At 39.0% G+C, this 26,733-nt stretch overlaps 1 protein-coding gene across 1 annotated transcript in view; it reads right to left on the bottom strand.

Annotated features, from left to right (window-relative positions):
- The window catches only part of grik2 (glutamate receptor, ionotropic, kainate 2), a 289,146-nt gene that overhangs the window by 4,547 nt on the left and 257,866 nt on the right, over window positions 1–26,733 (bottom strand). The window contains exons 14-15 of the mRNA XM_062991399.1: window positions 26,173–26,398; window positions 9,111–9,361 (exon numbers count right to left, since the gene is read on the bottom strand). Coding sequence (XP_062847469.1) covers window positions 9,111–9,361; window positions 26,173–26,398 — 477 coding nt within the window. The remainder of the gene's footprint in view (window positions 1–9,110; window positions 9,362–26,172; window positions 26,399–26,733) is intronic.

Genomic DNA, 26,733 nt, shown 5'->3' on the forward strand with positions numbered 1-26,733 from the left:
CATTTGAGGAATTGAGGGTTAAGGGCCTCAACAGTGGCAACCTGGCAGTGGTGGCGCTTGAACCAGCGACCTTTTGATTACTAGTCCAATACTCCAACCACTAGGCTACAACTGCCCTACTTACAGGTGGCACCCTCCAGGTGTCTTTCGTTGCTTTTAGGGGGCCCTCTAGGGGTCTTTTTGCCACTTCCATATGGTCCTCCAGGGTCCTTGCTGACTCCAGACGGCTCCTCTGAACTCTCGCTGTTTCAAGATGGTTCCCCTTGCTGGTTCTTTGAACTCTCACCGGTCGTAGCCGGCTTCCTCTGACCCCTAGCTGGTTCCAGCCAGCTCCCCAGACCTGTCCTCTGTCCCAGCCAGTCCCCAGTCCTTTTACCAGTCTCAATTGACTGTTTACCCCTGTTCCATCCTCTACTGCTATGCCAGCATCCAGCAACCCGAGCAGTGCAAAATTTGCTCCCCAGGATTCAGGGGAATCCTCCTCCCTCGACTCAGTTACAGCGCTTCAAGAGCTGCATAATGAAGAGGGGGGTTCTGTAACACCTAGTCCTCCCTGTGCCACACAGTACCCTCTCTGTTATGTTTTCAGAGGCTGGCATTATTATTACGATTCATTTTTGTTCTGGCCTGCTCATGTTTCATGGATTGTGTTTTATTGTAGCCTTGTCCTTTTGTTGTATGTATAATTTCTCTGTCTGTTTCCTTTGCTGGCACTCTGTCTGTTGTCAGCTTTGATTACTTATTGTTAGCATTAGCACAGGTAGTAGACTCTGTGTTATGTTTAGCTTAGTCTTTATTCTAGTTTTGGTCTTTTCACATTAGTAGTTTTTCCTGCCACATTATTTTACTGTCGAAAAAGTTTGGTTTGTTTCATTTAAGAAATATATAATGTTTATTAAGTTTGTGCCTGTGTCCTGCATATTCACCCAGCCTATCATTACAACTATCAAGCTGAAACAGTGTAAACTTTTCCCAAATTATTGCCACATAGTTTAATTATAGCATAATTTGCTAAAGCATCATAACATTTAAAATGTTTAGTATGAAAAGTAGTAGCTACAATCCAAAGTAGAAAATATTAAATCAATTGGTTTAATTTCTGACTCTACAATGCTGGTAGTTTAGCATGTTCATGCTTAAGAAATGTTAAGCTCTAGGGGCATGTTTTTTTACATCAACTGAAAGATGGATTGAATAGACATCAAGAAGGGCCACTTTTTTCTTGACTTATGATTTTCATTAATTTATCAACCTCTTTATCCTGGTCATGGTTGCAATGGGTCCGGTTACATTGTGAACCAATGGGTGCAAGGCAGGAATACCCTATACAGGACACAAATCTATTGCGTTGCAGCCTAGTGATTAAGGTGCTGGACTAGTAATCAGAGGGTTCAAGCCCCACCACTGCCAGGTTGTCACTGGCAATACATGTTAAAATGTATTGCAGTATATTTGGCATTCCCCCTCAACCTTCTCGGACATAGCCAATTATGTCTGAATAGACGGCCAACCAGCTGATAGCACCGCTGGGATCCAGGTTAGAATCTTTTGGTAGGCTAGAGTAATAGACTGCTGCACCACTCAAGCCTCATGATACTTCTTAATTTCTTGTCTTGTAATGTTTTAACAACTCTTTTAACAACAATTGTTTTAAAGCTTTTTACCTGTTCTTAATAATTACAATTATTTAGCTTTTAAAATGCTTCATCACTGAGAAAAATCCTATTACAGTATTCGTCATCACACCGAAGAAAACATTACTACTGTGAGTGAGTAAATGTGTGTACATCGTCCTGTGATGGATTAATCCTGTACAGATTTTCTACCTGCACTGAACCTATTACAACCCTGACAAAATGAAGCAGTTAGTGAATAATTAAATTAATGAAGTAAATTAATTAATGGATAGCATTTAGCTTGAAAAATATACATGCTCAGATTAGTTAAGTGAAATGAGTTTCTCTAGACACAGCAGAGTGTTGTCCAAACAGAAAGCATATACCATCCAATTATTCATTTTTGTTAATGTTTGTTTGTTTATTAGGATTTTAACGTCATGTTTTACACATTTTATTTACATTCATGACAGAAACAGTAGTTACTTGTTACACAAGATTCACCAGTTCACAAGGTTATGTCCAACACAGTCATGGACAATTTTGTATCTCCAATTCACCTCACTTTCACGTCTTTGGACTGTGGGAGGAAACCGGAGCTCCCAGAGGAAACCCACACAGACACGGGGGAAACATGCAAACTCTGCACAGAAAGGACCCAGACCGCCCCATCTGGGGATCAAACCCAGGACCTCCTTGCTGTGAGGCGACAGTGCTACTCACTGAGCCACCGTACCGCCCCTTTGTTAATGTAATTTATAAATGATAACTAGGGGTGTTTTGGTGGCATAGTGGAAAAGTATGCTAGCTCACTATTGCTGAGATGTGGGGACTAGAGATGCATGAGTACCGATACTAGTATCGGGTATCGGCCCGATACCGCGCTCATTAACTCGTACTCGTACTCGCAAACGAGGCTCCGATACTAACATCCGATACCTTGTACCTAGTGCACGTTGCTGCGTTAACGCAGGGATTTTCAACCTGTGGGGCGCGAGTGCCTGACGCCTGACCGGGGGGCGTGACATTACGAGATCTTTTCACTTCTAAAACTAAAGCAATTCATTTTCACCCACGGGAGACAGACTGAATTATTCTCACTGACCACGCTCACATACACGTTTAATGTTATTTAGTTCCGTTTGAGAAAAGAAACCCCTTTAAAATAGAGCTCACAGTGAAGATAACCGGTTAGAAAAGCAGCGACCGCTGTTACACGACGCTTGTGTGTTTAATACTCTGTTTACAGTGTCGATACAAGTGATTCATGAGTCGACTCGTTTTAAGCGCAGCGTAAGTTTCTTTTCTCAGTCAATTCTCAGTGTTTACTGTTATAATGAATGTTGCGGTTGTAAATAAACACCAACTACTACAGAACATTTTGTGTGACTCGCTTACCTTATAAAGCTCAGGCTTAATTATACTGGTTATTACCACAGAGCGGGAGCCGACTCAGAGTCGTTTACGATTTACCGAGGTGAACCACGAATGTACGTGCTGATAGAATCGGCTCAGATGGGATCGGACTGTATTATCTTTTTATGCGTTTATTAATGAACGTTAACGTTAGCTTGTCAGAAGCTTTCTCAATGATGTCTGTGCGGTGTTTTTATTTATTTTTATTTTTTTTAACAAGTGATGGCAACCGAAGCAACTGTTCCACTGCACTATTTTACTCTAAAAACTACACTATTCCATAATGCTCCAGATTGCATCATTCTAAATAGGTATCGGTATCGGTATCGGCGAGTACAAAAATACATGTACTTGTACTCGTACTCGGTTGGGAAAAAATGGTATTGATGCATCCCTAGTGGGGACCCAGGGTTCGAATCTAACAGTGCTATCAGCCAGTCAGATCTGCATGGACATGATTGGGACACATCTGTCAGTGCACACTCAGTGCTGGTTCCAAGCCTGAATAGAAATAGGGGGGTTACGTCAGGTTGGGAATCCAGCATAAAAACTGGTATGCCGACCAGAATCCTTGTGATGACCCCTTAATACAGGAAAAGCCAAACATAAAAAAACAGGTATGTATGATACCTAGTTATGAGTGGTTCAACTTTGTGAACAACACATTAATCATTCTTAATTAAGCTTTATGCTCAAATGTGGGATAATACTTTATTTGACTATGAATAAACATGGAACCCACTGTGGATTTGTACTGCTTATACATTTATGTTTATTCCAGGTTGCTGATGCTCCATCTGGCTGAGTATTATGAAATATTGTGATGGTTTTAATGTTTAGTGTTGGTTAACACATATTTATTTAAGGCTGGTTGTCTTAGTTGGTCCTAGGAGCTTAGGAGCTGCTGATTATACCTTATTTGTTGATCTGTCTATTACTGATCAAGATTTCATGTTTCAACTTAATCAGCTAGTAAACCAGAATGTGTCATTTCATTTATTTTAACATGAAAAGAAAAGAAAACTGAAAGTGGGATTTATTTCATCATTTTAAATCAATTGTCCAGTTTTAAATCTGGTTTGTGTGTCAAGTCGAGGTTTACACTTGATACTTGATGAACAAATAACACCTGCATTTGAATGTATTTCTTTAATAACCAAAATAAATCTGTTTTGTGGGTTTGCTTTAATGAATTTGCTGATTGCTGGGTCTTTACCAGTGGGTGCAGGGCTTCTTTTAAATGCAGGGCTGTGTCAATGCATATTGATTAAATTAGTGCCTAGAGTGTGATTTATCAAGCATGAAATCACTCTGAAAACAGCTATTGCATGTATAAACATAAACAAGGCAACGGCATACTAATACGACCATATGATTGTGCTCAATATGGTAAAAGAGAGACTGTGTGACACTTAATAATATCAACATAGAACAAAATATCTTAGATGTTTCACATTCTGAAGTATACTGAAATAAAAATTTTATATGAAGTAAATAGCAATGCTGTGCTCCTCTAAAACACTGCATCAGATTAAAGTGTCTTGCCATGTTGATCCCACAGAGTCACACAGAAATGTAACATATGAGGGATCTTCAAAAAGTTTTAGCCCTTTTATATTTTGGTTATAAACAGTGAGGGTGGGAGGAGTAGTAATTGGTCGTGTCTAAGAGACTGGGAGAGCATATAGTCTGGATTTAGCTCCATCTGATTTCAACCTTTTTGGATGCTCAAAGAAGTTTTAAGGGGAAGAGGATTTTCATGTGATGATGATGTGAAAGCAACGCTGCATCAGTGGCTGAGCGCTCAACCAAAAATATTTTTTGCTGATGGCATTAAAACGTTGGTACGATGCTGGAAAAAAGAATCGGAAGATGACTATGTGGAAAAGGGATGTCATTTGTTTTGGAAATTTGTAATAAATAGAGTTAAAAAAGTGCGGAAACTTTTTGAAGAACCCTCGTATGTGTTGATTAAAAATGCCTGAAATTACTTGGTGCATTTGTCAATAATTTTCAAAGCTGTAAATTACTAATAAATCCTATTTTACAATTCGATACTATTATTATCCACTTACACTAGTATAGTCAGTCATTTATAATAACATATACATATACACTGATCAGCCATAACATTAAAACCACCTCCTTGTTTCTACACACACTCCATTTTATCAGCTCCACTTACCATATAGAAGCACTTTGTAGTTCTACAATTATTGACTGTAGTCCATCTGTTTCTCTACATACTTTGTTAGCCTGCTTTTACCCTGTTTTTCAATGGTCAGGACCCCCACAGGACCACTACATAGCAAGTATTATTTGAGCGGTGAATGATTCTCAGCACTGCAGTGACACTGACATGGTGGTGGCCAACAGCGCCCCGTGGGCAGCGTCCTATGACCACTGATGAAGGTCTAGAAGATGACCACCTCAAACAGCAGCAATAGATGAGCGATCGTCTCTGACTTTACATCTACAAGGTGGACCATCAGAGAAGGAGTGTCTAATAGAGTGGACAGTGAGTGGATACGGTATTTAAAATCTCCATCAGCATTGCTGCTGTGTCTAATCCACTCATACCAGCACAACACACACTAACACACCACCACCATGTCAGTGTCACTGCAGTGCTGAGAATGATCCACCACCTAAATAATACCTACTCTGTAGTGGTCCTGTGGGGGTCCTGACCATTGAAGAACAGCATGAAAGGGGTCTAACAAAGCATGCAGAGAAACAGATGGACTACAGTCAGTAATTGTAGAACTACAAAGTGCTTCTATATGGTAAGTGGAGCTGATAAAATGGACAGTTAGTGTAGAAACAAGGAGGTGGTTTTAATGTTATGCCTGATCGGTGTATATGTATATTATAAGCTAATGTGTTGCCAGCGGCCAGCGGCTTCCCTCTAATTTTAATATTTGATATAATACATTATGTACATCTAGTACTTGCTAGTTTAGACACAGATTATTTGGGATCTTATATTATTTGGGTAAATGAGGGCCTGTGTGTTTATGACAAGAAAAGAGGGTGTTAGAAAGAAGGAGGATGATGGATGAACAAAAAAAGCATGGAGGCACAAATGCATTCAACAAAAAACAAGGGAAATGTGATTATTGGTTTAATACATTTATTTATATGTGTATTAAATATGAACAGAGATCAGCAGTGAGCAATAAAAGCATTATAATGAGTATTTATGAGCAAGTTGTGCTATTAGATGTGGACATCATTTAAATATGACTATTAACAATATTAAATGTTTATTAAAGAAAGTGATTTAACTGGTTGCTGTATATGGATAAAATAAATACAATCTTATTTCATGCCATATCTTAAAATAATGAAAAACATTCAAACATTATTTTTTGTTATAAATTAAGGTGTAAAAGTGTTGTTTTCACTATCTCTTGGAAAAACAATACACAATATTTCTTCTATAACCTGCTATGGTGTGAAAAAACAACATGGCACTCTGTTGAGAAACAAATCCTAGCAGAAATGCTGTGTGTTAAGCTATTAAACACCTCTTAAACACATTTTTAAATTAGTCTCACTTACTACAACAAACAGTTCCATCACCTGGTTAAATAGAAAGTGATCATTAAAGCTACGGGATCACAGACAGTGTCCTTTTCTTACTTCATGTCTTGTTTTCTAAAGCTGCTGCCTCGCCATTGGCCAACGGCTTCCCTCTAATTTTAACCAAGAGCCGGACAACACCTCACAACAGGACGCCCCGAAACATCAATATGGTGGCTTTCAGTGAACAAACAACACTACTCGAAAGATCGATGAAGGGTGCTGGAGATGGCTCTTAAAGCCAGTGCTGTGCTGAAGGGGGCTAATCGGGGACAAGCTTGGGATCACAACAAGCATAAAGAGTGAAAGCTTTCAGTTAGATACAAGACATACAGCTTTCTATGTTGTGACATTGTTACCAGGTTAATGTATGTGAAATGACACCTGCTTGGAATATAATGGTGGCTATTCAGAGTTCAGGACAGTGTTTGGGTAATGTGACTAATTTTATAAATACATTTAATTAAAAGAACCTATAAAACAGGCTAATTTGCATTGTATTGCTTATTGCCTGTTGTACTCCCATCAACAGAGGAAAACCAAAGTACTTAGCTCACATTAGCATGACCTCTCTGCTACGTATGTACAAGAGAGCTTATAGTCCGGATTTAGTGCCATCTGATTTCCACCTTTTTGGACGTTCAAAGAAGCTTTAAGGGGAAGAAGATTTTCATGTGATGATGATGTAAAAGCTGCGGTGCATCAGTGGCTACACGCTCGATACTGATGGCATTAAAAGTTGGTACGACACTGGGAAAAATTCATCAGAAGGTGACTGTGTAGAAAAGTGATTTGAAATTCTTAATAAATAGAGTTAGAAAAGTGAGGAAACTTTTTGAAGAACCTTTATATGTAAAGAAACACTGTGTAAAGCAGTGGAGCTATTTTCAAAGGGTGTACACTGCACCAGTCAGTAAGGGTTAATAAATTGTAGCAGACAGTTGTAGCCTAGTGGTTAAGGTACAGGACTAGTAATCAAAAGGTCGCTGGTTCAAACTGTAAGTCGCTTTGGATAAAAGCGTCTGCTAAATGCTGAAGATGTAAGATGAAGATGAAGATGTAAATTGGTACTTGTGTGTATATTTCCAGTATTCGTCTTGAAACCTGGATGTAACATTACCAATAAAATAATAATAAAACAGTGACTCACAAGGCTAATCAGTAACAGTTTATATTACTGAATATAACAACTATTATAAAGTGCATTTTTTATTATTATTTATAAAAATAAAGACTTTTTTACCATTGACATTAATATCACAATATAACAAACTCCCTGCAATACCACTACAAACCCTTAGTGGTTCTTCAACCCAGGGTTAAAAATAAAATAAAAATCTCACAGCACTGGAAATGAATAAATGGGGTGAAATGAGAAGAATGAGACAGGGCTGCAGAGATGAGACAACCATGGTGGGCATCAGAGCAAATGAACCAAAGCCCTTCAGTCTTCAGAGACATACATCAAGGAGATTTGTATGCTCTCTAGCTGGCGAAGTCTGTAAAATATTATTAATGAAATGCATTTTACTTCTTTGATTAAAATTCCCAGAGAACTGAATTTAGCTGTTATCAACAGTACAACGATGCACTGGTTATACGTCAAGATGCAAGTTGCCTCCATAAAATCAATAAAGCAAACTATCCAAACAAAACCAAACCATAAAGCAAGCTGCTGCCTATGATGGCTCCTTTTCATCATACACCAATGAGGCATAACATTATGCCCACCTCCTTGTTTCTACACTCACTGTCCATTTTATCAGCTCCACATACCATATAGAAGCACTTTGTATTTGTTTCTCTACATACTTTGTTAGCCCCCTTTCATGCTGTTCTTCAATGGTCAGGACCCCCACAGGACCACCACAGAGCAGGTATTATTTGGGTGGTGGATCATTCTCAGCACTGCACTGACACTGACATGGTGGTGGTGTGTTAGTGTGTGTTGTGCTGGTATGAGTGGATCAGACACAGCAGCGCTCCTGGAGTTTTAAAACACCTCACTGTCACTGCTGGACCGAGAATAGTCCACCAACCAAAAATATCCAGCCAAGAGCGCTCCATGGGCAGGGTCCTGTGACCACTGATGAAGGTCTAGAAGATGACCAACTCAAACAGCAGCAATAGGTGAGCGATCGTCTCTGACTTTACATCTACAAGGTGGACCAACTAGGTAGGAGTGGACAGTGAGTGGACATGGTATATAAAAACTCCAGGAGCGCTGCTGTGTCTGATCCACTCATACCAGCACAACACACACTAACACACCACCACCATGTCAGTGTCACTGCAGTGCTGAGAATGATCCACCACCTAAATAATACCTGCTCTGTAGTGGAGAAACAGATAGACTACAGTCAGTAATTGTAGAACTACAAAGTGCTTCTGTATGGTAAGTGGAGCTGATAAAATGGACAACATGTAAAAAAAAGAAAGTGGTTAATGTGTCATGTGTTAATGCAGTCCAGAAGTATGGAAAAATTTCTTTACCTTTTCAAGTTGTGCATTTTGTTTAGATTTATACAGGAACTCTCCGACTGCAACGAAGACAGACAGGACGAGTCCGGCAGCCAGAACAATGAAGATTCCTCCAATGTTCTGCACACCCAGGGCGCTGGCCTCTTTACTCTCTTCCTCCGGACAGCCGTTCCCTCTCCACCACTTCTCCTTCATCATGTGCAGCTTCCCCTCCTCCTGCAGCTGCAGGATTGCTATTGTGATCTTATCTCTGTACGGAGAGCCTAGGTGGGTCAGAAAAAGAAAACGTATCATCAGCATCTTTTCACTAGAAATGAATTGTGAGCAACAGAATAAATGAGATTGGATTTTCATTTATTTTGGTTATTTATTTTATGGTCGCAAACATTAAGTTAAACAAGAGTTTATAAAGTATGGAGAAAAAAAAACATTAACACAAGCAAATAAAACCTTTTTTTTGTGCTAAATGTCGCACAAGAAGCCCTTTGCCTGAATGCTGCTCGCTGAAACATAGTTCCCAGGGCACCACTGATAACACACCAATAAAATCCAATTACGTTCTACGCATCTGCATTTCCCCCCTTTTATCTATTTATTTCCGGTCTAATTAAACTAGTTGCCATACTTAATTAAACTTAATGTTTCCAGTATGAATGTTTTGTTAGGCTTAAAAATAAATGGCCTCCCAAGGTAAGCTTTGATGTGTCTCCCCCCCTCCAGCGTAGGCCTCGGTTTGTTCAGAGCCTCAGCATGTGCTGACAGAATCTACCTGAACTCTCAGCGGCCCCTTACTGCATGCACAGGTAAACAGGCTGCACTCGCTCCACTCCACACCGTTCATTAAAGCCCATCACAACAGAGCCCTTTTGATTTGAAATGACATGTGAAACAGAGCAAGAAGACTTAAAACCTCTCTGATCCTTTCATGTCCTGATGGTGATAATGTTCCTGTAGTTGAGTTAAAAAACACAGATGCTCATTCAGCCCAAATTGTTTAAAACTAAGTTGTGTTTTAAGCTTATATCTAACCGACGTACATCTAATCTACCTCAGTGCTCACATGCTGTTATGTTGTGAGGCATAGCAGATAGATGGATGGCTGGCTGGCTGGCTGGATGGATGGACGTACGTACGGATGGACGGACAGACAGACAGATAGATAGACAGATAGATAGATGGACGGATGGACGGATGGACAGGTAGATAGATAGATATAGATACAGCAGATAGATACAGTAGATGGATGGATGGATGGATGGATGGATGGATGGATGGATGGATGGATGGATGGATGGATGGATGGATAGATAGATAGATAGATAGATAGATAGATAGATAGATAGATAGATAGACGGACAGACGGATGGACAGGTAGATAGATAGATATAGATACAGCAGATACGTAGATAGATTGATTGATGGATATATGTATAAGATAGATTGGATGGATGGACAGATAGACGGAGATAGATAGATATAGATACAGTAGATAGATATATAGACAGACAGACAGACAGAGGCAGATAGATAAATTGTTTGATTGATGGATAGATGGATTAGATAGATTGGATGGATGGACAGATGGACAGAGATAGATAGATATAGATATACAGACAGACGGACGGTCAGACAGACAGACAGACAGACAGACAGACAGATTGATAGATGGATTAGATTGGATGAGTGAATGGATGGATGGACAAATGGACAGATGGACGAAGATAGACAGATATAGATACAATAGATAGATACAGTAGATAGATAGACATACAGACAGAGAGACAAATAGATAGATTAATGAATGGATGGATGGATGATTATGATGATGATGATGATGGATGGATGGATGGATGGATGGATGGATGGATGGATGGATGGATGGATGGATGGATAGATAGATAGATAGATAGATAGATAGATAGATAGATAGATAGATAGATAGATAGATAGATAGATAGATAGATAGATAGATTCAACACATGTGGAGCACATCAGTACTTCTAGTAAAATCATTTAATCATCTGGTGACCTTAAGTTAATGTATCTAATGCTAGATGCTTTTACAATACAAAAGGACTAACTGGTCTGGCAGCTGGATCTCTCCTAATTTTTAACGAGTTACTTTTACAATGATCTATCCAAACATGCACAATTACTTGCACAACAAGTACAGACACAAACTTTGCAATGCAATAACAAATCCCACAGCAGAATGTAGGGAAATGACCAAGGAAATGCTTGCTCACAGCGAAAATGTTACTTGACAGCAATTTAATTAGAGAACGTGGGATCGTGCCAAATTTCAGACAGTGATTAGTAGAACTGTGATCAAAGACGACTTCCCTGTCTGGCTCAGGATGTACTTTTTATAGTGAATGTTAATCCAGTGTTTACTGTCCAGTTGCAAAAAAGTAACTTGACATAATTCTTTATTTCAGCAGATGTAACCTTGTGTGATCATAAGATGATAACAGGTTCAGGAGACAATCAAAAACAAAGCAAAAATAAGTCAGGAAAAACTAGGAAGTAGAAAAAGAACATACAAATCCAGAAAACAAACAGAACATTTGGAAATGAACTCGAACTCAAAAAATGTATAAAACAAAAAGACCCTAAGAAGCACTGTGAGAGAGCACTAAAGACAATCACCTTATCAACCATGCATGCTGCAGTATTGGCCAAGGGCATTGAAAACACTCTTAAAACATCCAAATGTGAAAACCTTGCCTTGATGTGCAGTGTATGATTTAAGTGTGGTCATTAATTTATGCTTTGCATAGTGCTTTTAGTGACTCCCCTCCATACCTGCCCACCAGTGTGAACATGGCAGGTCAGGATGTTACACTTTATTTAAGTAAATGTGTTCTCCCAAACCCCAGAAGGACATGGATCCCGATCAGAAAATAAATCATAATATGACTTCTGAACATTATATTGATCACTGTGTCCATGTGGGTTTCCTCCGGGTGTTTCAGTTTCCTTCCACAAGTCCAAAGACATGCAGTCAGGTTAATTTTAGGTTTATTTAGGGGTTACATATCTGTTACACACCCTTAGCCTAATACTTGGTTGATGCACCTTTGGCAGCAATTACAGCTTCAAGACGTCTTGGGAAAGAAGCTACGAGCTTGGCACACTTGTTTCTGGACATTTTGGCCCATTCCTCTTGGCATATCCTTGCAAGCTCCGTCAGGATGGTTGGGGAACGTCGGTACACAGCCATTTTCAGCTCCTTCCACAGATGTTTGATTGGATTCAGGTCTGGGCTCTGGCTGGGCCACTCAAAGACATTTACAGACTTTCTCTGAAGCCACGCCTTTATTCTCTTGGCCGTGTGCTTTGGGTCGTTGTCATGTTGGAAGGTAAACCTTCACCCCAGTCTGCGGTCCAGAGAGCTCTGGAGCAGGTTTTCTTCAAGGATCTCGGTTTAATTAGCTGCACTGATCAGGACTAGTCGTCCCGGTCCCGCTGCTGAAAAACATCCCCACATAATGATGCTGCCACCACCATGCTTTACTGTAGGGATGGCATTAGCCAGGTGATGAGCGGTGCCTGGTTTCCTCCAGATGTGATGCTTGGTATTCAGGCCAAAAAGTTCAATTTAGGTTTCATCAGACTAGAGAAACTTGCTTCTCACTGTTTGAGAGTCCTCTAGGTACCTTTTGGCAAACGCCAAGCGTATATATCAACTCCTGGCCTATATTTGGCATTTTCTCTAACATCAATAACTCAATTTTCTAAATTCTGTTTTGCTGAATGTGTACTTCTTGAGTTAACAGAAATTCAAGAGTACCATTGTTGTGTCCTAAATCGGCCTGCTGTAAGGTCAGTGCAGGTTTTACCATAGAGCTTAATGATTGTTTTGACAATCTAAGGGCTAACATTTAAAAATCTTGCTTGACCTTGCTTTTTTTCTGATTAGCTAAGCTTAGATAGATAGATGGATGGATGGATGGATAGATAGAATGTAGAACTCAGATTAGTAGCACAGCAGTTCATCTAGTAAAATCCTTTACAAAACAAAAAAAAAATACAGCTTTTACAATACAAAAGGACTAACAGGTTTTTCTGAGTATATATATATATATATATATATAAATCCCCTGGAGAAAGAGAAATATCCCTACCAAAGATTTGCATATTACCATGCAAAATGTCTTCTGCACACCAGCACATAAATTAGTGTTTAGGAAAGTAGCATGTTTCTATCCTGTACATTTGAGTAATGAAGATGAGCCCCTCACAGCTTGGGCATCATTACCTGCTCCTCCAGATGAACCAAACGCGAGGCATTAAGTGCCAGGCTAGACTGAATTCCAAATAAGACCCATAGCTGTAATCTGTCAGACTAAAAAAAAATAACAGCTAGTGAATCCCTGACGCATTGTCCTGCAATAAAATCACACGCCAAGTCAAACGCCCTATCAGCAAATATCGGCTAATCAGTTTCAATTCCATTTAATAGGTTATAAAATTTGTTCAAGTAAGACCGCACAGAAGAAAGTTAGATGAACAGTTTGCTTCATTAATACTGCACTTGACAGAAATGTCTCATGGTTGGCCTCTCATTGTCTTTAATTAAGCATAAAAACAATAAAACATGGTGCTTGATTGGTTTATTTCCCTCCTTTTGCTTTAGTTTCCACCTATAAGTCACTTAAAACTACTGGTGAAGCTTAATAGTAATAATACTAAAGATCTGTCTATATAAAAGTAATACAGTCACTACTGTTTAAGCAATAAGGAAACTGTTAATACACATGATTTGCACTACTTGAGAGATTAATCATGTCAAATCAAACACATTACAGATGTATACTAATTAGAAAGCAAGGCCAATGTAAGTCCTGGGAGAAACAGACAGGAGAAAATGTTTACTCTCAAGCAAGCATCCCAGTTTGCACCAACACACCCCTGGCAGATGTTTGATGACATGGTAGTGTACATGACTCCTCTTAATGACCCCTCTGGGGAAGAGGCATGCCACATTTTCTGAAAGCTGACTGGGGTGCTTTCTATTTCTGCAATACACAAAGGATAAACACAACTGCCCACTTAAAGCACCGCTTAAAAAAGACTAGACTAACGAAGCTAACGTAATGTTGGGAAAGAGCAAATGAGGTAAAAGATCTAAAAAACAGGTGGTAATGCACTTAGTACAAGTGCTCTATAAATGGTAACATTATTATTCACACTCTATATAGCATCTAGTATACAATTTCTCCAAATCCCAACCTAAGTTCAAAATTACAGCATTCCTTCTTTACTTTTTTTTTCTACTTTTATTAATTTTTTTCCTAACTGCTTTACCCTTGTCATGGTTTTAGTAGGAAATACTGATTATTTAGCATGTAAAACTTTACATGTTTTTGAATTCATATTATCAATACCAGACAGCTATTAGTGGAGAGTTAATCGATGAACGCAATGTTCTTGAATTTAAATCTCTTTACAAATGCTAAATCATTTGCTTGGTTTATATCTCAATATCAAAGAAAGAAGACAAGAAGAAGTGTACAAACTATTGTACAATTTCCAATCTTATCTTACTCCGGTAACATTATGCAAAAGATTATTCAGTGCAGACTACAATGTTATCAACTACAACTGTATTAACTACAGCCTTATTAACTACAACTGTATTAACTACAGCCTTACTAACAACAGCCTTATTTACTATAACATTATTGATGGCAGCCTTATAAACTACAGCCTTATATACTTCAGCCTTATTAACTACCACTGTATTAATTACAGCCTTGTTAACTACACACTAATGAACTACAGCCTTATTAACCACAATTGTATTAACTACAGCTTTATCAACTAAAGCCTTATTAACCACAACTGTATTAACTACAGCCATATCAACTACAGCCTTATTAACAACAGCCTTAAAAACTATAGCCTTATTAACTACAGCCTTGTTAACAACAGCCTTATTAACCACATATGTATTACCTACAGCCTTATTAACTACAGCCTTATTAACCACAACTGTATTAACTAGTCTTTTCAACTACAGCCTCATCAACTACAGCCTTATTAACCACAACTGTATTAACTACAGCCTTATTAACCACAACTGTATTAACTACAGCCTTATTAACCACAACTGTATTAACTACAGCCTTATTAACCACAACTGTATTAACTACAGCCTTATCAACTACAGCCTTATTAACTATAACCTTAAAAACAACAGCCTTATCAACTACAGCCTCATCAACTACAGCATTATCAACTACAGCCTCATCAACTACAGCCTTATTAACTACAACCTTATTAACTACAGCCTTATAAACTATAGCCTTATTAAATACAGCCTTATTAACTACAACCTTATTAACTACAGCCTTATAAACTATAGCCTTATTAAATACAGCCTTATTAACTACAGCCTTATTAACCACATCTGTATTACATACAGCTTTATTAACTTCAAACTTATGAACTACAGCCTTATTAATGACAGCGTTGTTACCGACAGTCTTATTACCTACAGCCTTGGTAACTTCAAACTTATGAACTACAGCCTCATTAACTATAACCTTATTAACTACAACCTTAGTAACAACAGTCTTATTACCTATAGGCTTATTAACAAATCTATGAACTACAGCCTTATTAACAAGAGAAGTGCCAGGTGTGCCAGCATTTTAAGTGTTCTGAGAAGGAATGGCAACATTACAAAGTGGTAAATGCTTTACCATCCCAACTTTTTTTGAAATGTGTTGCAGGCCTAAAATGCAGTAATGGATGTATATTAACAATTAAAATGACGTTGAGCAGACAAAAAATTTAATATTTTGGGTCCATTCTGTCTGCAATGAAATAAAAGTCAAAGAATATATACAAAACACTGCATTTTTTCTGGTTTAAGGTTGTAATTAAATAAATGCATTAAATATTTAACACTAATAATATGTAAAATGCAGTAGCAAATAGTGTGAGACTGCATTGTTACCAAAAACTTAGTTCTCATGCTTTATATCATAATTCTTTGATTACAGAATGTACATTTTGTTGTGCAGACTGTTACAGCCCGGCTATTTTCTTTTCTTTACTTTTTTGTCAGAAAAGCACTGAGCTAAACAAACATTGGTCATTTTCCGGTCAATGCAGAATAGATTTCTCTGATCTGTGGATGATGAATGAGGATCATAATGATGAATCAGATGATAGTTGTGGATGCAATGAAATCTTTGTCTGAATTTTAGACTTAATGTCCAAAGTTTTGCAGCGATTCAAATGAGCATCATGCGGTTATTTAGAAATATTAATAAAGCAATCTATACTTGTTCATAGAGCATACATGTTTGAACAATTTGTGTGTGTGTGTGTGTGTGTTTGTGTACTGCACTTATAAAGAGAACTTACTAAGGAAGGTAGGGAAACTCCTTCAGCCTCATTATAAATGCAACTTCACAATAACGTTAACGTTTTTGTTTTATATTGTTTTATAATGCAATGATGTAACAATTTGCACATATTTACCGTTACTCACATCAGTATTATATATAATTAAGTAATTTATAAACTTGTGTTTTAATATAGTGTCCTAGTCCTTGATTACTCACTCATTTTCTTAACCGCTTATCCAATTAGGGTCGCAGGTGGGGTGCTGGAGCTTATCCCAGCTTTTCAATGGGCACAAGCCACACAGTAACACCCTGGATGGGGTGCCAGTCCATCGCAGGGCAGAGACACACACACACACACACACACATTCACCCATAGGGCAGTCAGTATCTCCAATGATCCTGACTGCATGTTTTTGGACTGTGGGAGGAAACCGGCGCTCCCAAAGGAAACCCACACAGACACAGGTAGAACATGCAAACTCCACACAGAAAGGACCCAGACCGCCCGTCTGGGGATCGAACCCAAGACCTCCTTGCTGTGAGGCAACAGTGATACCCACCGAGCCACTGTGCCGTAATCCTTGATTAATAATAACATATTATTATTATTATTATTAATATTATTATTATTATTAATATTATTATTATTATTAATAATAATAATGATAATTATTATTATTATTATTAGTAGTAGTAGTAGTAATAGTATTATTATTATTAGTATTATTATTAGTAGTAGTAGTAGTAGTAGTAGTATTGTTATTATTATTATTATTTTTATTATTAGTAGTAGTAGTAGTAGTATTGTTGTTGTTAACTTTTATGTTTACATTTAGTAAATGTATGTAAATGTGTTTCAATTACATAATTTTAAAACAAAAGTGACTGAAAATGTATTTTCCCTAAGAAACAGTGATTTAGTTTTCCCTGAATGTGGATAATAATAAAATGTTTGCTAATAGATTTCTTGCTGTAAAGGCTATAAAGGACGTTGCGTGTGGTCATGTGTTTTATTTATTAAGCACAAAAAATTAAAATAATAAATGTAACGTAAATTCGTTTCTTTAATTTTTGTACAGTTCACTAGAACAACTGTATAAGAACTGTGTAAGAAATATACAAGGCTAAACAAAATCCTCTGCCATTAAACATGATTCTATTAAAGCAGAAATTATTTCAGCACTTTCACTAGCAAACAAGGAACAAAAGTTTTTCTTCAAAACACAATGCTTTTCACACTGTGATTAACATTCAAATCAACCTTCAACATAATGAATTCATTTACCAGACAATTAGGTTATAAACGCTGTGTAATGGATGTAATCATCTTCTTTAAAATTATGCATACTGTTACATGCTATAAAAGCCTTAAATAGAAAGAGCTCACTAGTTATAATTTTAAATAAACTGCAACACTAATAGGGACTTTTGGCATTAATTAAACATTAGAACAATAAATACATAAGGCTGAGTTTAAAGCTGAGTTTACAGATTAATACAATTGTGTAATACATGTAGGTTTATTTAGAAAATCATTTAACAGTTATAGCTAGAGTCAATATACAGGCAGATAAAAAAGACCTAGGTTAGTGATAGAACAAATGAACCAGGCAGAGTTGGACATTTATATATTTAAATAAAGCTGCTAATGTAAGGCACCCAGGTGGCACAGCGGGTTTTCCGCTAGCACACCAGCGCCGAGATTCTGAACTCCTCGGTTCGAAACTCGTCGTTGCCACAGCCATAATTGCAGTGCCTGCAGCAGACACTGTTCTGCTAGGGCGGGATGACCGGACTATGTGGGTGGGGTCTTCAAACGCTGTATAAGGACCCTGATTAGAAGATAGAGACTGTGCTGAGTGCATAGGTGAAAAAGGGTTCTGCCATGGGCTGCACGTGGGTCGGAGGGAGCGTGAGCAGCAATATACCCACCTCGACTGCAATCAGGGATCCCCCAGCAGCGGAAGACAAATTGACTACGCAAAATTGGGAGAAAATGGGAGAAAAGCATGAATAAAGTAGAAAAAAAATAAAGCTGCTAATGTAAAGGTATTAATAAATAATAAAATGTGTTTATAAAGGACGCTAAAACAGTTCGGAGCCTACACTCTGCATCATCATTTATTAATATTAAACAGCAATAAACATTACCTGTACCTAATGATTTTGATAAAATAACTGATTACACAATATTATATTCCTGTGTACAGCTCCACAGAAAAACGTGTTGTGTTTTAAATGAATGTACTTCATTTATTTAAAATGTGTACATTATTTTAACATAGGATTTAATTCCCTCCATCCCATAACCCTCAGCTGTTTAGATTATTTATTATTTGTCTCAAGTCCCTTTACTACAGTAAAAGTGCCTGCCAAATGCCTTAATGTAAAATAAAATACATAAATAAATTGTTTCTGGGAAACAATAATTGTCACCTTAAATTTGTAACTGGCTATTCCTACCTTGAGCTTCAATAACTATAATTGTATTATTTTATTTATAATAATTATAATTCTTCACATTACTATACAAGAATTTTTGGCTGCTCTTTCTGAGCGTTTTTTTTTTTTTCCTTCTAGCTATTAAATGCTGAATGATTCTCCTCTTTCACAGCCTTACATTCCTCTCAGGAATTTTCCATTAGAGAGTGGAATCCATTGCTCAGTAACAGCAAGCACACAATCACACTACTACAGTAATACAAGGTTAGAAGAGGCATGACACAGGTGCGGGTTTTCGGCCAGGCTGGCTCAGTAATCATCATAGCTCATAGCAAGGGTCAGTACACAGTCAGACACATGAAAGCAAATGTATAATGTTGTATAGTGGTATGTTCTCTGTTTACTCAACATGATTCCCTTGCTGTCCTATCTATCTATCTATCTATCTATCTATCTATCTATCTATCTATCTATCTATCTATCTATCCATCCATCCATCCATCCATCCATCCATCCATCCATCCATCCATCCATCCATCCATCCATCCATCCATCCATCCATCTTTAATGTTTTTACTTTTTTCCCTCTTTTTCTCCACCCCCCCCCCCCACTGTAGTCATATCCAATTACCCTGATTGCATCACGCTTCACCTCTACCGATACAACCCTCCACTGCTGACTGAGAAGCTTCGCAACTGACACACGCCCCCTCCGACACGTGTGCAGTACCGACTGCCTCTTTTCACCTGCACAAGGCAGAATATGTGCCTTGTGTACGGAGAGCCACACCCTGATCAATGCATTATTCCCCAACCCTGTGCAGGAGCCATCAATCAGCAAGCAGAGATCATAATTGTACCAGTTATGAGGAACCCTGGTGCGGGTCATCCCACCCTGAACAACAGTCAATCGTTGTTCAATCGATGTATTCACAATCCCAGCTAGCGTATTTTACCCCTGCACCACCCGAGTGGCAATGTTTTTACTTTTTATTTTATTTTTAAACTCATAACAAGGAAGGAAAGTATTAGAAATGTTTAGGAATGAAATGTTATCCATTGCACTTTTAACCACACGTCACGTCAAGTCAATTTTATTTATATAGCGCTTTTTACAATGAACATTGTCTCAAAGCAACTTTACAGAATCCAGCACCTACAGACCAAAAACCCCTGTTGAGCAAGCCGAGGGCAACAGTGGCAAGGAAAAACTCCCTTAAAATTACAGGACAAAATCTTGAGAGGAACCAGACTCAGCAGGGACCCATCCTCCTTGGGTAGCCTGGAGAATAATTTGAACCCTGTGACCCTCCAGACATAAACATTCTACACTCTGTAAACAACAGCTCACTGAAAACAACATAAACAGTGCTGCTAGGAATGCCGTCACATCTAGCAGGAGCAGCATTGTTTGGCACAGCAGTCTGGACGTCTTTAACAGTCTTTAACAAACACATTTGTGTTTGTTTTAGTTTACAGCATACTGATATTGTGCAATTTTACACACTTTAAGTCAGTTTTAAGGGGTGGTTTAAGTCACAGAAACAGAATTGCAGGAGAGTTCTAGGTAAACGCTGTAGTTTTTTTAAAAACTTGAAGCATTTTCATTGATACAGGGCACAGGATACAGGGCGGTTGTAGTCTAGCAGTTAAGGTACTGGACTAGTAATCAACAGGTTACTGGTTCAAGCCCCACCACTGCCAGGTTGCCACTGTTGGGCCTTAAGCAAGGTCCTTAACTCTCAATTGCTTAGACAATATATACTGTCACAGTACTGTGGGTCGCTGTGGATAAAAGCGTCCGCTAGATGCCTAAAATGTAAATGTGAATTGATTTATCATTTAGCTCAAACTGAATCAGGAATGTTGGGCCACATTTACACCTGCTTGTTTTATACAGTGTATCACAAAAGTGAGTACACCCCTCACATTTCTGCAAATATTTTATTATATCTTTTCATGGGACAACACTATAGACATGAAACTTGGATATAACTTAGAGTAGTCAGTGTATAGCTTGTATAGCAGTGTAGATTTACTGTCTTCTGAAAATAACTCAACACACAGCCATTAATGTCTAAATAGCTGGCAACATAAGTGAGTACACCCCACAGTGAACATGTCCAAATTGTGCCCAAATGTGTCGTTGTCCCTCCCTGGTGTCATGTGTCAAGGTCCCAGGTGTAAATGGGGAGCAGGGCTGTTAAATTTGGTGTTTTGGGTACAATTCTCTCATACTGGCCACTGGATATTCAACATGGCACCTCATTGCAAAGAACTCTCTGAGGATGTGAGAAATAGAATTGTTGCTCTCCACAAAGATGGCCTGGGCTATAAGAAGATTGCTAACACCCTGAAACTGAGCTACAGCATGGTGGCCAAGGTCATACAGCGGTTTTCCAGGACAGGTTTCACTCGGAACAGGCTTCGCCAGGGTCGACCGAAGAAGTCGAGTCCACGTGTTCGGCGTCATATCCAGAGGTTGGCTTTAAAAAATAGACACATGAGTGCTGCCAGCATTGCTGCAGAGGTTGAAGACGTGGGAGGTCAGCCTGTCAGTGCTCAGACCATACGCCGCACACTGCATCAACTCGGTCTGCATGGTCGTCATCCCAGAAGGAAGCTGACGCACAAGAAAGCCAGCAAACAGTTTGCTGAAGACAAGCAGTCCAGGAACATGGATTACTGGAATGCCCTGTGGTCAGACGAGACCAAGATAAACTTGTTTGGCTCAGATGGTGTCCAGCATGTGTGGCGGCGCCCTGGTGAGAAGTACCAAGACAACTGTATCTTGCCTACAGTCAAGCATGGTGGTGGTAGCATCATGGTCTTGGGCTGCATGAGTGCTGCAGGCACTGGGGAGCTGCAGTTCATTGAGGGAAACATGAATTCCAACATGTACTGTGACATTCTGAAACAGAGCATGATCCTCTCCCTTCCAAAACTGGGCCTCATGGCAGTTTTCCAACAGGATAACGACCTTAAACACAACCTCCAAGATGACAACTGCCTTGCTGAGGAAGCTGAAGGTAAAGGTGATGGACTAAACCCAATTGAGCACCTGTGGCGCATTCTCAAGTGGAAGGTGGAGGAGTTCAAGGTGTCTAACATCCACCAGCTCCGTGATGTCATCATGGAGGAGTGGAAGAGGATTCCAGTAGCAACCTGTGCAGCTCTGGTGAATTCCATGCCCAGGAGGGTTAAGGCAGTGCTGGATAATAATGGTGGTCACACAAAATATTGACACTTTGGGCACAATTTGGACATGTTCACTGTGGGGTGTACTCACTTATGTTGCAGCTATTTAGACATTAATGGCTGTGTGTTGAGTTATTTTCAGAAGACAGTAAATCTACACTGCTATACAAGTTGTACACTGACTACTCTAAGTTATATCCAAGTTTTATTTCTATAGTGTTGTCCCATGAAAAGATATAATAAAATATTTGCAGAAATGTGAGGGGTGTACTCACTTTTGTGATACACTGTACATGTATTTACACAAGCAGTCAGAATTGTCTGGACATCAGATTGAAATGAGATGTATTACACATACAATGCAAACCAGCTCATTATTTCTGAATTTTCGGTAATGCACCTCGTTGAGTATTTTTGTGACAGTTTCCATGTATTGGCGGGGGCTTTCATTGTCAGATGGGTCTTAAAGAAATGTATTTGCATGAGAAAATCCCAGCTGTCAAAGCAACTAACAAGACATCAAAGTGGTGTATTTTCTTTTGAAGCAAACCTAGTTCAAAGTATTGTCATGCACGTGTGCTGTGCAGTCCACTAAAGCACGAGATGCTCCGCCAGCTTTCTACATCCAGCAGCATCAAAGACGTCTATTCTATTCTGTTAACGCAACCTGACAAACAAGTCAATGATATATATAATATGCTAAATGAAATTTAGGATGAGAAATAAGTCTGCCAATGGCAACTGATACTAAAACATTATGATTAGCAATTTAGATTCCTGCAAAGGGCACAATAAAAAACACTACACCAAGCACCCTGTTACGAATGCACTGTGTGTATTTTTTACCCTACAACCCCGGGTATATATACATATATACACTGTATCTTGGGAATAAGCAGCTATGAGAGGTAATACACATTCATACCTTCATTTGCATTCTTGTTTCATGTCTCTGACAGCAATGGAGATGGTTGGCTACCATAACCCCCCACGAACACACATACACCCCCTGTGACCCTCCAGACGTAAACATTCTACACACCGTAAACAACAGCTTACTGAAAACAACATGAACAATGCTGCTAGGAATCTTGGCTTTGCCTGCTGATCCGACATATTGAAACTGAAGTGGTGGATGTGCTATCTGCCAACTAAACTGGTCTAAAATCCTTTGATTTGTGCATCAAGGTACCAAGGTTGTTATTTTCAGCTTTCAAAGCACTGCCTCTTAAGGATAAGATGCAGAATCCATCATGTGAGACACAAAGAAACAATCAGAAACACTTAGAGGCACCAAGATGTTAGCAGCAGATTCTTTAACTCCTGTAAGTTGCAAGGTGGGGCCTCACTGGCACAGATGCTCGATTGGATTGAGATCTGGGGAATTTGGAGGCCAAGTCAACACCTCAAACTGTGCTCCTCAAACCATTCTGGAACCATTTGAAAGGCTGTACATGGTCTGCAACAATGCTTAGGTAGGTGGTACGTGTCAAAGTAACATCCACATGGATGGCAGAACCCAAGATTTCCCGGCAGAACATTGCCCAAAGCATCACACTGCCTCCGCCGGCTTGCCTTCTTCCCATAGCGCATCCTGGTGCCATGTGTTCCCCAGGTAAGCGACGCACACACACCCGACCATCCACGTGATGTAAAAGAAAATGTGATCAGACCAGGCCACCTTCTTTCATTGTTTTGTGGTCCAGTTCCGATCCGAATCAGAATCCGAATCAGAATCAGCTATATTCGCCAAGTATGTTTACACACACAAGGAATTTGTTTCCGGCTGTTGTTAACTCTCTACAATTTACAAACAATACAATATACAGACAAGACTATATGTAGACAATGTACAAATTTACATGCTCAGCAGAATTTGCATATGTACAGAAAAAAAATGTGCCCATTGTTGCCACTTTTGACAAAGGACAGGGGTCATCATGGGCACTCTGACTGGTATGGGGCTGCATATGATTTTTTTTCTGTACATATGCAACTAACTGTGATGCACTGTGTATTCTGACCCCTTCCTATCAGAACAAGCATTAACTTTTTCAGCAGTTTGAGCTACAGTAGCTCGTCTGTTGGATCGGACCACATGGGCCAGCGTTCACTCCCCACAGGCATCAGTGCGCCTTGGCCGCCCATGGCCCTGTCGCCGGCTATATCTTTATTTTGCCTGGCTGCATCTCTCTAGACTGTGGAAGTAATCCCACACAGACACAGGGAGAACATGCAAACTTCACAGAGAAAGAACCCAGACCGATCCACATGGGAATTAAACCCAGGACCTTCTTGCTGTGAAGCAACAGTGCTACCCACCGAGCCATGGTGCCCACCCAAATACGTTATTATAACAATTCAAGTTGCTTATCTCTTCAAAGCCCTTTTACTTATATATTTATAATCATGTCGATAATCATACACAGCAAGAGCTTCATTCAGGTTTGTATACAATCTCTAATTTGGGTGAAAATACTTTTAAGTGTGAAATAGAAAACATGAAATCTGAAATTCCTTTACCAGCGTAATGCGGCCAAGACCCTGCGTGTATTACAGGATTAGGACAAACCGTAACAGTGCCTAAAATCTAATCCTGCTGTTCACTTATTATTTCACGCATTACCCAGTTCTAGTATGTTTTTCTTTGTTGATTTCTGTGAGCAAATACGTCCTTATTTGTAACAATTACTAGAAATCAACAAGTGTGTGTGTTTGGCCAGTGAATGTTCTGCAACTGGTTTACTGGTAATATTTGCACACATGACACATTCAAATATCACAAAACAGTATTTAAAAGCATTTTTGCATGTGTAAATTGCTCTTCATTGCCACACTGAGTGTGGATCAAAGGCTTTTATCCAGTCAGTGTGGGTGTGAGCGGTAAATAAATTATGCTGTTAAATTCTCCAAAAACGCTTAACAATAATAACTAAGAATACATTAAAATTGTGGGGTTTTTTTCTCTTTTCTTATTTAAAAAGCTTAACAGTGAGAGCAAAATTGTGGATTTAAATCACGGCTCACATGCAGCCACTGTTGGGGCCTTGAGCAAAATCTTTAACACTCTTAGCTCCAGGGGTGCCATACAAAACCTCAGCTTCCTAACAAGCAAGATATGCTCAAGAAACATTTCATTATACTGTACACCAACCAGGCATAACATTATGAGCACTGACAGGTGAAGTGAATAACACTGATTATCTCTTCATCATGGCAGCTGTTAGTGGGTGGGATATATTAGACAGCAAGTGAACATTTTATTTTCAAAGTTGATGTGTTAGAAGCAGGAAAAATGGACAAGCGTAAGGATTTGCGCGAGTTTGACAAGGGCCAAATTGTGATGTTGTGAGGTGTTCCTGTGGTCACCTGCAGTGGTCAGTATCTATCAAAAGTGGTCCAAGGAAAGAACAGTGGTGAACCGGTGACAGGGTCATGGGCGGCCAAGGCTCATTGATGCACGTGAGGAACGAGGGCAATGTTCTGCTGGGAAACCTTGGGTCCTGCCATCCGTGTGGATGTTACTTTGACACCTAACTAAGCATTGTTGCAGACCATAAACACCACAGCACACCTTCAGATGTTTAGTGGAGTCCATGCCTCGATGGGTCAGGGTTGTTTTGGCAGCAGAAAGGGGGACCAACACAATATTAGGAAGGTGGTCATAATGTTATGGCTGATCGGTGTATATATGACAAATATCTGTCCTATATTATATTATATTACTATATGTAATTATTATATTAGCATTATATAGATTTTATTGCTATTTACTTTAATTCCTGCCACACATCATTTTTCTTATACTTTGGGAGGCCACAGAAAATGCATGCGCACCTTTTATACCATTTATCAGCATGTACTTAGCACCAGACACCAGATTTGTTATAAGACATTTTCCTTGATGTAACATATGCAGAACATTTCTGACGATCAAAATAATTACTGAACATAAAGTCTGATGTTGTGAAATCCTGGAGATTTTATGTTCTTTTAGACAAGTCTAAAGTCATTTCATTCAAATGATTTAAATTCAGGTTTTTGTTAATGTGTGTATTTGTGTAACTCACCCATAGGAGTCCCAACTCCATACGCTTTAGAGTCAATAAGGCCGCCGATCTGTGTGAGGTTGCAGTTCCGCTGGGTGACAAACTCGATCGTGGTGGACTCCATTAGGAAGGCATAATCTGAGGTGAGTACCCGCTGGATGCCTTCCTCCACACTCTTCACCATGACTGAATGCCTGCGACTGCTCATAAACTCCCACATCTTGTCGTAGGTTGAGATCTTTGTTTTCTGAAGAGGAGATTTCAGGAAAACATCATTAAGCAAATTCCAGGTCATTACAGAACAGAGAAAAATAATTTCCCCTTGTGGGCTACCCATCATTATGATGAACTACTGAAAACATGGACTACTGCAAGACACATATTTATGTTAACCAGTGTCATGGGGGAAGGGGAGGGGGGTGCTAAACACGCTTTTTTGTATGATATATTGTCCTGATTTTAAATTGAAGAGAGAGTGGAAATGAATGAGAATGTCACTTTAATGTGTATGCTTTATTTTTTTCCTTCTTTCGAAAATGAACAAAATAACATAAAAATAAATACAAATTTAATATGTAAATA

The sequence above is a fragment of the Trichomycterus rosablanca genome, chromosome 3, assembly GCF_030014385.1.
Source record: "Trichomycterus rosablanca isolate fTriRos1 chromosome 3, fTriRos1.hap1, whole genome shotgun sequence".
Classification (NCBI taxonomy): Eukaryota; Metazoa; Chordata; class Actinopteri; order Siluriformes; family Trichomycteridae; genus Trichomycterus; species Trichomycterus rosablanca.